This window comes from Sinocyclocheilus rhinocerous, unplaced genomic scaffold (genome assembly GCF_001515625.1).
Source record: "Sinocyclocheilus rhinocerous isolate Xijiao unplaced genomic scaffold, SAMN03320098_v1.1 scaffold72, whole genome shotgun sequence".
NCBI lineage: Eukaryota > Metazoa > Chordata > Actinopteri > Cypriniformes > Cyprinidae > Sinocyclocheilus > Sinocyclocheilus rhinocerous.
Genome location: NW_015628351.1, coordinates 3,600,223 through 3,612,850, shown reverse-complemented (window position 1 = coordinate 3,612,850; position 12,628 = coordinate 3,600,223). Strand labels below are relative to the sequence as shown.

General features: G+C 39.1%; 1 protein-coding gene across 2 annotated transcripts in view; it reads left to right on the top strand.

The window, feature by feature from the left end:
- Nucleotides 1-12,628, top strand: part of LOC107737591 (troponin C, skeletal muscle) — a 26,942-nt gene that overhangs the window by 1,795 nt on the left and 12,519 nt on the right. The window contains exons 1-3 of one of the 2 annotated variants that reach the window (XM_016549143.1): nucleotides 4,111-4,240; nucleotides 7,812-7,866; nucleotides 8,037-8,180. In XM_016549143.1, the coding sequence (XP_016404629.1) occupies nucleotides 4,238-4,240; nucleotides 7,812-7,866; nucleotides 8,037-8,180 (202 nt within the window). In that variant the 5' untranslated portion in view covers nucleotides 4,111-4,237. Of the gene's footprint in view, nucleotides 1-4,110; nucleotides 4,241-7,811; nucleotides 7,867-8,036; nucleotides 8,181-12,628 lie in introns of those variants that run through there. The other variant, XM_016549144.1, reaches the window with a different exon arrangement.

Below are 12,628 nucleotides of genomic sequence, written 5' to 3'. Positions count from 1 at the left end.
ATATTTTTTTTACTAGTGGGTGCAGGACACTATAGTTCATTTATGTAAGTGAGGATAGCAAACTAAAGTGAACTGTGACATATTATACCCAAAAAGTTCTTCATACAGTGGACTACCAGTAAAATTTGGGATCAGAAATGTTTCAGACACTTTGACCTGACCGTTGTTTTGCTTAAGTGTTTTTTCTTTAATTGCTAATGTGACCTTTTTACTCCACAGACTTAAGAAAATTAATCATTGCTTGGTAATTGGTTGACCTAAATTGGTATTATCTAATTGTGTACTTACATTTAACAGCTGAATAATTTTTGGTTGATTGTAATCCATTACATACCTTTCTATCAAAGTTATCTGACATTATTAAGATGAATTTGTTCTGACACAGTTTAACTCTGAGTTCTTGTCATATTTTATTACCATTTTCTAAACGATAGTGAATAAACTGTGATATAGTGTGAGAAATGTTGAATATATATAGTGCAAAAAAATTCACAAAGTACTGCATTGAATTAAATGTGAAACTTTAAAGTAGAAAGACTAAAATTGTATTTTCTGGCTCTAAGTCGTCGTCTTTCAAATTTCACAGAAAAACGTGTTTCTGATGCCTGGCCATCAAATAGTCAAAATTGAGTTAATAATATATAGATAGTAATAAGAAAACTGCATGACCATAAGATAATGTATGGCCTTCCTTACATACCAGGCCACTACAATGAGGATAAGTGGGCTTTCACTGGAAAGGAATGTGGCTTTCATTTCTTTTCTTGCCAGAGGCATTGCTCCTGAATGAGCTCAATGAGACTTACCTTTATTTGGCTAATTAAGGTCATTTTGAAGAATCTGGGATTAGAAAAAATGTAGGACTGTTTGTGAACATATGAATGTGGGAATCGTATTTCAGTTGTTATTTTTCCCCCCTCATGGCTTTGCCAACTACGTTGACTACTTCTTTGGCCACATCTGGCTCTAATTCATTTCATTCTTTCTGATTTAATAGAAAAATGTGTGTCTGATACCTGGCCCTCAATATATCAAATTTTGATAATAATATAGATAATAAGGAGAAAACTGCATGCTCATTATATAATGGATAGCCTTCCTCACAACCAGAGCACCATAATGAAAACACTTCGGCTTTCACTGGAAAAGACGTTGGCTTTCATTAATTTTCTTGCCACAGTTCAGTGAGACTTACCTTTATTTTTTGCTAATTAAGGTCATTTCATAGAAAAGGAGGTTCAGAAAAAAATTTCAAGAGAGAATTTGAGAGTAGTAGAACACTTTTAATTAATCATTTTAAAATCTCATACTCTGTGTACATATGTGTTAGATCCAGTTGCTTTACTACTCTTATCAGCAGATATGAATCTTTGTCTGATATCCAAAAGTAAGGCAGCATTGTTTCAGACAGGATTTTGCCTTTAACTGAGACCATGACACAAGTCTACATTTGGCTATTACATCTTTACACATCATGACTTCAATTTTACTGTATTACAAGTTGAGTTACAAGTGTTTATAAGTGATGGGTGTGGGTGTGTTAAGCATGTGGATCAAGACTATCTGCTAAGACTTGTCCGTGGAGTAGATATTTTTGCAAAGCCTACGGAACTCTAGCAGTCAGAGGATTATTAGGAGAAACCGGATAAGGCATGGAAGGGTAATGACAGCGAGCCTTAAGAGTCTGACAAGGTCACTCCTTCTGCTGTCATATCGAAGAAAAGTAGAGAGGGAAAAAGCAGCACTGTTCTTGTAGGAAATGCAACCATAAAGGGACAGTTCACCTGGAAATAAAATTTCTATCATAACTACCCTCATGTTATATAACCACTTCAGCCTGTTCAGCCTGGAAACTTCCAGTCATATGGACGGACTGCTTTTATAAAGCTTTAATAGTACTGAATGAAGTTGTTTTTAGAAGCTTGAAAGCTGTAGTCCATTCAAAATTGTAATGGTTTGTTTGACTGTTGTCCAACTCTGACAGCAGTTCAGTGACACCATGTGATTAGTTATCAAGACACATGGGGGGGAGAGAAAAAACTGAACTTTTAGTGTTCAGTTCTTAAACGAACCTCTTTTTATTAGTGTGAAGTAGAACTTTTTGTGCAATGAATGGTTCCATGGATGTTATAGTTTCTTCATGGAACCATTGATTCCAATAAATAATTTTTATTTTTAAGAATGAAGTTAACAATTAAGCTTTAGTGGTAGAGCCACAGTGGTTGATATCTTTCCATTTTAAAGAATATAGAAGAGAGTATACCGTCTGAGTATGAAGGACTACTACATTCTTGAGGAACAAACTTTGTGACCCTTGTATTCTACATAGTATGAATGTGTCATATGAATGAAATCCAGACTTATACAACATTTTTGCAAGTAGTAGGTCATCCAGGGACTTTTCACCTTCTATTTTATAAATACTTTGAACTCAGACATAATACTCATGTCACACGATGTTTTTCACCTTCTATATAGTAGGAAATAGGCATATTCAGACGCAGTGATTCATACACTGAACATATTTTTTTTTACAGTCGCAATGTTCGTTCCGCTTCAAATGTAGTACGCTCTCGTTTCATACAAACACATCTTGCACCATCTTGCGTCTGTTATCGTTTGTAGTGAAAATTAGCTCAGAGGACTTTAGTTTTAAAGGACTTTAAGCTTTAAGTTAATGTAGTTTTGGGCAATGTTGGGGAAAGTTACTTTTAAAAGTAATGCATTACATTACTTGCTTGTTTGTTTTTAATATAAAAAAGTTCTTCTTTTACAAATGTAAAAGCCCTTTCACAATAAAAGTGAAATGAGTATGCCTCAGGCTGAAGGAAATGTAAATTCATGTCTGTACAGTAGATGGCGCAGCTCAAACAAACTGCTTGAAGAATATGACGCAGGACATGAAAGTTCAACACTATTCAGCAATAACAAAAAATGAAATGTGGATCATTGAAGGTCAGTAGCAAAGACATTGGTTAATAAAATGGGATTATATACATAAATTATATTTGTTTTATTTAACATATTTAATTATTGCAGGTTTGTATAATATTCTGAGTTTGCATTTGACTGTTTTTATTCATTTTGAGGAATACTGAATCTGTTTTTGTGCAGGTGAGATGAGTAAATACATGTTCATATTTAGTCTAGAACTACAGCAAGCAATCATGTTCACACAGCATGCACAATGTACTTACTCCCGATTTCTCTCAACATGGCAACACGAGAGCTGTCAGTCAAGACATGGGAACAAAGTAACTGGCGTTACTTATTTGGAAAAGTAACTCAGACATTTCCCTCTAAATTAAAAAAGTAATGCGTTACTTTACTAGTTACTTAAAAAGTAATCTGATTACGTAACTCGCGTTACTTGTAATGTGTTACCCCCAACACTGATTATGGGTAACATTATGAACCAGTTTTAATATTTCATGTCCAAATATTTGTATATTTTGAGAGTACTCACTCTGAAAAAAGGTACAAAATAGGCTATGTCACCTACCTAAATTGTACATATTGCTACCTACTGGCACATATTAGTAGGGCATCTCCCCAATGAAAGATTTGTATCTTTTTTTGAGAGTGTGGCTGTGTAATAAACCCTGTCAGGGTGATACAATGACCAGCTGACTGTGAAGCCTTACATGAATCTCGTTGTCTTGTTGTGACTCACTGTTTCCTAATATGCATCAATCTGATGCAGATCCAAGTGAGATGGACAGTATAGACAGGGATAATCAGCCAAACTGACTGCTAGATGGTGAGATTGACAGATAAGGTGAAGAAACACAGTCATGTGGGTGAGGGAACTAATCCAACCTTGGTGTGGAAGTGATTGTAGCCAACATCTGTTTCTGGAATCTGTTTATCCACTGCTTAAATAACCTTGCGTTGCTTTCCTTATTTATTTATTTATTTTTTATTGGCAGGGAAATGTCATTGAGACCACTTGTCCATCCTTCAGCTAAATATGGGGCAATGAAGGGCACATAGAGGTGGCACTGGATTAGAAAGGGATGAAGAAGAAGGGTGGGGCTTTTTTAAGTCTGAACAGACATTGGTTGACAAGTTCAGTCTGTAGAGTTTCTTGTCCAATCCTGGCCATTTTCTGGAAGATTGAGAATTATATGAGGTCTTATTAGGAGAGTCTGGAGGAGTACGTTTAGGAGTAAGGCTGCTGGACAGAAGACTGTTATTGTTTTCAGATACACTTTGATCTCAATAACAAGCTGTCAATATGGTAAGATTTCTGGAAATTATTAGATATGATTCATACTTATGACTGGACAATTTTCTAGAAGATCTTGAAGAGAATGAAAAAGTGGATATGTGCAGGTTTAATTGGTGATTTTAACTTAATGACATCAAGCTGATTCGGTCATATGAAATGATATTTTCCTTGAATAAAACCAGTTTGCATAGATGCTACACATAAAGCACATTGTGAATGTAGAACTTTATGTGTCAATATTGAGCCTGCATGGTTTAATATAAGGCTTAAAGTTCATGAGTCTTTTTGGCTTGCAGTGTTTTGCAAATATATTTACAGTGCAATTAATATTCAAAGCATCACTACTGTTAAGTATTTAGAGTGTTTTCTAGTGATTGACAAGTGACTTCTCTTCTTTACCTTTGCTAGTGATTGTGGTTTCTGGATACATGTGGTAATCCACATCATCAAAGAGAGGGAACGTACAGGGTTTGATTACAGTGCTAAGACTATCATGGTCCTTTGACATTTGCAGTGTCATTCTGTGATTCCTCCTGAGAATGTGCATGTGAACAACATGATTCTGGCTCTATGAGAGGAATGTATATTGTATATACAGTGGGTACGGAAAGTATTCAGACCCCCTTACATTTTTCACTCTTTGTTATATTGCAGCCATTTGCTCAAATCATTTAAGTTAATTTTTTTTCCTCATTAATGTACACACAGCACCCCATATTGACAGAAAAACACAGAATTTTTGACATTTTTGCAGATTTATTAAAAAATAAAAACTGAAATATCACATGGTCCTAAGTATTCAGACCCTTTGCTCAGTATTTAGTAGAAGCACCCTTTTGATCTAATACAGCCATGAGTCTTTTTGGGAAAGATGCAACAAGTTTTTCACACCTGGATTTGGGGATCCTCTGCCATTCCTCCTTGCAGATCCTCTCCAGTTCTGTCAGGTTGGATGGTAAACGTTGGTGGACAGCTAATTTTAGGTCTCTCCAGAGATGCTCAATTGGGTTTAAGTCAGGGCTCTGGCTGGGCCATTCAAGAACAGTCACAGAGTTGTTGTGAAGCCATTCCTTCGTTATTTTAGCTGTGTGCTTAGGGTCATTGTCTTGTTGGAAGGTAAACCTTTGGCCCAGTCTGAGGTCCTGAGCACTCTGGAGAAGGTTTTCGTCCAGGATATCCCTGTACTTGGCTGCATTCATCTTTCCCTCGATTGCAACCAGTCGTCCTGTCCCTGCAGCTGAAAAACACCCCCACAGCATGATGCTGCCACCACCATGCTTCACTGTTGGGACTGTATTGGACAGGTGATGAGCAGTGCCTGGTTTTCTCCACACATACCGCTTAGAATTAAGGTCAAAAAGTTCTATCTTGGTCTCATCAGACCAGAGAATCTTATTTCTCACCATCTTGGAGTCCTTCAGGTGTTTTTTAGCAAACTCCATGCGGGTTTTCATGTGTCTTGCACTGAGGAGAGGCTTCCGTCGGGCTGCAGTGATGGTTGACTTTCTACAACTTTCTCCCATCTCCCGACTGCATCTCTGGAGCTCAGCCACAGTGATCTTTGGGTTCTTCTTTACCTCTCTCACCAAGGCTCTTCTCCCCCGATAGCTCAGTTTGGCCGGGCGGCCAGCTCTAGGAAGGGTTCTGGTCGTCCCAAACGTCTTCCATTTAAGTATTATGGAGGCCACTGTGCTCTTAGGAACCTTAAGTGCAGCAGAAATTTTTTTGTAACCTTGGCCAGATCTGTGCCTTGCCACAATTCTGTCTCTGAGCTCTTCAGGCAGTTCCTTTGACCTCATGATTCTCATTTGCTCTGACATGCACTGTGAGCTGTAAGGTCTTATATAGTCAGGTGTGTGGCTTTCCTAATCAAGTCCAATCAGTATAATCAAACACAGTTGGACTCAAATGAAGGTGTAGAACCGTCTCAAGGATGATCAGAAGAAATGGACAGGACCTGAGTTAAATATATGAGTGTCACAGCAGAGGGTCTGAATACTTAGGACCATGTTATATTTCAGTTTTTCTTTTTTAATAAATCTGCAAAGATGTCAACAATTCTGTGTTTTTCTGTCAATATGGGGTGCTGTGTGTACATTAATGAGGAAAAAAAATTAACTTAAATGATTTTAGCAAATGGCTGCAATATAACAAAGAGTGAAAAATTTAAGGGGGTCTGAATACTTTCCGTACCCACTGTATATATATGTTGGTTTTAAATAGCATTTTACACAAAACCAAGGCAAGAACAGGCAAAAGGGTCACTGGGTACTTTTTGTGCCCTTCTCTATCAAATCGTAGTGAATCGTATGGAGATGGAGAATATTTGTGATGTAGTAGGAGCTATTGCAGCTATATTTAAACACTGTGTTCAGTTCTGGACTATGTGAGAACATATTGTTTGACAGATCTCTTGTACTTGTACATTTATCTTACATGTTCCAGAATACATTTCATGGAGAAACTCATTAATGCAATGTACAGTAGGCATATAGAGACTGTACGCTTCTCGCATCTCATGCTTTCTTTAGGGAAAATGTTAAATACAATTTCATGAAATGTTTATGCATTGTTTTTGGAATACAATTTGAGGACTTGTTCTTATTTCCTTTTAATCTTCTATATTATTAGTATTATATCACCTTTATTACTGAAGTGTGATATGAGAGTCATCATTAGGTAAATAAATCAATTTCATTCTTCTGTCACATTGTCTTTTTTTGTGGCTGTAGCACTATGCAAATAATTGTGTGCTCTTTCCTTTTAACTCTTCAATAATAGCTTCACTAGAAACCCATTAAATCTGCTTCACTTGAGGACATATGGATGGTAAAAGTGGAGTAAATTCTGCATGTTCTCTACAGCCATTTGTGATGTGGAGCTATTAGTCATGACATTATTCCTTCAGTTCTAAATAGATGTTACTTAATTTATTTTATTTATTTATTGCATATACATAACCATATACTTCTTAATGTTCGTTTTTTAATTTTGTTTTGTTTTTCTAAGATCTAAAAATATAATTAATAAAAGAAATGGATTAATTAGATTATTAAGTGTCCACCTTCAGGTTACCTATAAAGTATTATGAGATTCAGTCTATACATAAAATATTAATTTCATTGCATTAAATAGCAATAGCAATAGCAAGCCATGTTATGTATGATAAAGGCACTATCATTTGTTTGCAAATTCCATCTGATTTGATATTTTGATATTTAATGCAGTGATAATCTTACACTTTTACACTAAAGCTGTTTGATAATTAATATTTATTATAACACTTATTTTACCAAATACTTTTTGAGGCCACTAAATTTTCCACATATTTTTACTTTAAAACGTTTAACTCAGAGAGAACTGTTTAAAAGGAAATTCTTTTCATAAAGTTGTTCTTGTCTGCTCTTTGTTTGCCATGAATATACCTGGAAATATATTTTCCTTGCTTAATCCAAGACTAGGAACCCCCTGTGAAGGTTATCCAGTTCCAAATAATGAGCAAAGTCATTTTAAATTTTCAGTCTGATTTGTAAATGCCCCATGAGGCTCTTAGTATATCGCAATCTCTTTTTTTCATTAGCCCACTGATGCCCAGAATGACGCCCGCTCTTTCCTGAGTGAGGACATGATTGCTGGTGAGTGTGTGAACTTTGACAATCTCTATGTGATTTTGCTCATTCAGAACATTTGATTCACACTGCTTGCCTTTAAGTGGTGAATTTTTAATTGATAAAAATCTTATTATGCAGCTTTTCACATCCTGTTTTCAATTTCTTTTTTCCTTTTATTTCATCTCAAATCAAAGAGTTCAAGGCTGCCTTCGACATGTTCGACACCGACGGTGGAGGTGATATCAGCACCAAGGAGTTGGGTACCGTCATGAGGATGCTGGGTCAGAATCCATCCAGAGAGGAACTGGATGCCATCATTGAAGAAGTAGATGAAGATGGTAAGTTGGGTCATGTCCAAAAAATGGACTACATTAAATAAGGGTTCTCATGCAATAAGCTGGGACAGTTCACCCAAAAATGTAAATTCTGTCATCATTTACTCACCCTCATGTCATTTCAAACCTGTATGATTTTTTTATTTTATTTTGGTGAACATAATAGATATTTTGAAGAATGTGGGTACCCAAACAGTTGACGGTAGCCATTGACTTCCGTAGTTTTTTCCATACTATGAAAGTCAATGGCTACCGACAACTGTTTGGTTACCAAAATTCTTTTTATTTGATTGATTTATTTATTTTTTGATTCCTTATTTATTAAACATTTTAGATTTATAACTATTTACAGCAGAGCCTGAGATCTGGCCATATACATTAAAAAACAGGGGGGTGGGGGGGACTTAAAATACAATATTACAAAACAACATTAGCAGGATAACAAGTACATTTCAGGATTTCAAGAGGTTTGATAAAGTGTCAATAAGGTCCAACCAAAATTGTATTGTCTTTCTGGTGGCACCATGTATTTTGGCTGTGGTACACTCCAAAAGGACAATGTTCAGCAAGTACATATGACATCCAAGTAAACCTAACTGGGGTAGATGGATCAAACCACAATTTCAGAATAACCTTTTTGACAGCAATAAGAGCAGCAGACAGAATCCTTTTTTGATTGACAGACAATGACAGTGACGAATCATCCAGCAAGAGAAAAAGCAGTGGGTCCATATGGTTCTGAGTCTTCAGAAGATCCAACAATAAGTCCTGTACCAAGGACCAGAGCAACACAGCTCGGGAACAGTCCAAGAACATATGCATACATGTACCTTGACATACACAGGTGACAGAAGGGGTCAGACTTTCTTTTCATTTTATATAATAAACAGGGAGTGGCATATGCCTTATAGATTAACTTATAATGAATCATTTGGTGAGCTGGGTTTTTTGAGGTATCAAAACAATTCCCCCAGACAGTGTCTCAATCAATCACAGTGTTAAGTTCTCTTTCCCAGAAACCCTCAGTCAGAATGTTTAAATACTGTCATACCACAAGTGATTTATAAATTACACTCACAAAACCTCTGGAAGCCATACTAGAATCTATCCAGTTTCATCATAGGATCAGGATATATTTTAATCAACCAGGGTATCCGTAGGCTTCCAGCACAGATCTTAATCTTAAGTACAAGAAAAAGGAGAATCCTGGGAGAAAGAATTCATCCTTTAGAATCTGAAAGGACTTGAGCCCATAATCATTGTACAGGTCTTTTAAAGTGTAAATACCACATTCAACCCAGCATTTGGAAACGATTGGTTTGTTACCAGTACAAATATTATTATTATGCCAAATGAGGGTAGTCACTGTAAGAATCTGAAGCTCCCATAATCTTTTCTGCTGCTTACCAGGTTTTGATAGAATGGTATATAATTGGACCAAACTTTTCCAGAGCTTTCTTAGATATTAAAGGGTAAATAATGTAGACGCAATGAGTAAGTAATATTAGTTTCTAAGGCCCGGCATGGCGCAGGGGAGTCAACATCTATTCACGTCCTAAGCGGTCTCATCTGGAATGCTAAATAATAGGGTAGGGATAAGCCACCATGAGGTTTTAGCTGGTGCATAGACTTAAGACGAATTCTAGGCCTTTTATTATTCCACAAGAATTTTGATACTGCGGTATTGATCTCTTTAAAATAGCCAGCAGGTGGTGTCAGAGGTAACACCAAGAATAAAAAACTTAGCATTGGATGTATATTCATCTTATTAGTGGCTATCCTTCCATGAAGAGCCAAACAAAGTGGATACCAACACAGATTGCTCTTAATCTTATCCAGAAGAGACTGATAATTCCACTTGGAAATGTGAGATAATGAAGGAAAAACTCTAATTCCAAGATAATTAAACTGGTCACTGACAAGTAAGGTCTGAATCTCTGATTTAGCAGCTAAATTAAGGGGCATAAGTATGGATTTGTTCCAATGAATCTTATAACCAGACAGTTTACCAAATGTATCAAATAATTTTAAGCATTCCTTAACCGAATCTGTGATGTTTGATATATACAGCAAAACATCATCAGCATAGAGTGAAATTTTATGGGATGTATTCATACAACTTATTGGAACTATTGTGGGACATTGTCTGATCACTTAGGCCTAAGGCTCTAATGATAAATTAAACAGCAGGGGTGACAGGGGACAGCCTTGACGAGTACCCCTGCCAAGATAAAAGGAAGGGGAGATGTGGTATCTTTACAGTAATACTTTAGGTTGGGGTGCAGTTTATAAAGTGTCCACAAGAGGGGACTATGTTATTATATTGTGGCATTGAGGCTGTTTGCTTACAATACTCCTCCCACGATTGACGCATCAAAAACTGACAAAGTTCCTATGGTTGCCATCAGACCTGCCTTATTCCCTCACCTCTAGTTTTGAAAGACATGCGCATCCACTTCCACTTGAAATTCGTCTTCTGTCGGCTGTTATAAATGTGTTCACTATTATTACCTGTTATGGGGATTATTACCTGCAAAGGGCTCCTTTGTTTCAGGAGCACACCCGGCAACCGAAGGAGCCTTTGTGTTTATGGCTGACCTGCAACATCTAGCTCAACGCAGTTATCCTAATTCAGCGAACACGTGAGAGATGCATTGGTTCAGGATGCGTTCATCCTAGGATTGACTCCAGACCACCTACGGCAGCAGGTACGAATAGCTCAGCCATCTAGCCTTGACGAAGCCCTAGACCAAGCTCAAGTTATAGAAAGGATATTGGATGAATGATCCAGTGGAGTTGTTGGCCGTCCCAGGGTTTTTGCTGCATACTCTGGGGAGCAGACTCAGTCACCAACTGTTAAGACGAATGCATCCCAGAGGGAACTCGTGGTTTGCTGGCGCTGTGGAAAAGCAGGGCATTTGCATCGGGAGTGCACCGCCCTGGATGTGGCAGCATCTATGCAGCCCTCGGGAAACGGACAGGGGCCGGAGAAGAGGGAGGTACTCTCGGCCCATCTGTCACTCCTGAACCTCCCTGTGAATCGTCTCTTGAGAAGACTAGTCCAGTTGAGTGCTGTCGGATTGAGGTCAAAGTGGATGGACAGTCAGTGCGGGCTTTGCTGGACACCGGTTCTACAGTCACTATTATTCATCCCAGGCTCTTGATGAGAAGAGTTCTTCAGACTTCCTGATTTCCCCTTGTGACTGTCATGGGCGAGCAGGCAACTATGATGGGCCGTTGTGAGGTGGAGGCCTATGCTGTTCCCAATCAGGAGGCCGAGACAGTGGCAGAGGTCCTGCTGGAAGGCATGTTTGCTCGCTTTGGGGTCCCCACCGAAGTGCATAGCGATCAAGGAAGGAACTTCGAGTCCCAACTGTTCTCTGAGTTCTGTCGACAGTTCGGCATCCGGAAGACGAGGACAACTCCCTTGCACCCCCAGAGTGATGGGATGGTCGAGCTGTATAATCGGACACTAGCCACCCAACTGGCCCTGTGTGTGAGCCGGGATCAAAAGGACTGGGATCTGCAGTTGCCACTGGTTCTGCTTGCTACTTGGAGTGCAGTGCAGGAGACAACTGGGTGTACACCAGCGCTTCTAATGCTGGGCAGAGAATTGAGAACCCCATCTTCCTTGCCAATGGGTCGCCCACCAGATGCATCAGATGCACCACCTGGGTTGGAGTACGCCCATCAGTTACAAGATCAGCTACAGTCAGCCCATGAGTTTGCCCGTCGTCAAGCTCTGCAGGCAGGTATATGCCAGAAACGAGCATATGATCATCACTGCACAGGACGTGATTTCAATGCAGGAGAGTTTGTATGGGTCTATGGGTCTAAGAGACAGAAGGGATGCTCGCCTAAATTAGATTGTGCCTGGGTAGGACCATGTTATGTGGTGAAGAGGCTTGGAGAGTCCATTTATCGTGTTAGGAAGAAGCCTGGAGGTCATACTGTGGTTTGGCATCGGGACCGGCTGGCCCCGTACCAAGGAGAACAGCGACCCTTCGGTAACAGAAGTCCGCGGCAGACTGTTGGGGCAACCCATCCTGCGTACAGAGGAGCTGAACACGCAGCGCCAGACAACGGGTGGGGAGCCTCAGCAGGATATAAAGAGAGGGTGACTCCATAACCCGGATTTCTGGGGGAGCTCTAGACACTCCTGGAGGAACTGAACACGCAGCGTCAGGGAGGTCTGGGGTTCTCCTGGGATGGTCTGGGTTGGAGGCACCTGAAGATCGTATGACAAGCTCAGACCGTCCATTGAGGAAAAGAAGACATGGCGGAAGTAGCCATCATGACTGTCCGACTACCCCCTTGGGAGCGGTGCTACCAACTTTTGTCCCACAACAGACCCGAAGAACAAGGACTGGATCACGGCTTCGGCCCAGAGAGGCACTTAGAGTACCAAAGCGCTTTATGGATTTCACTCTTCCTCGGGGATGATGAAACCT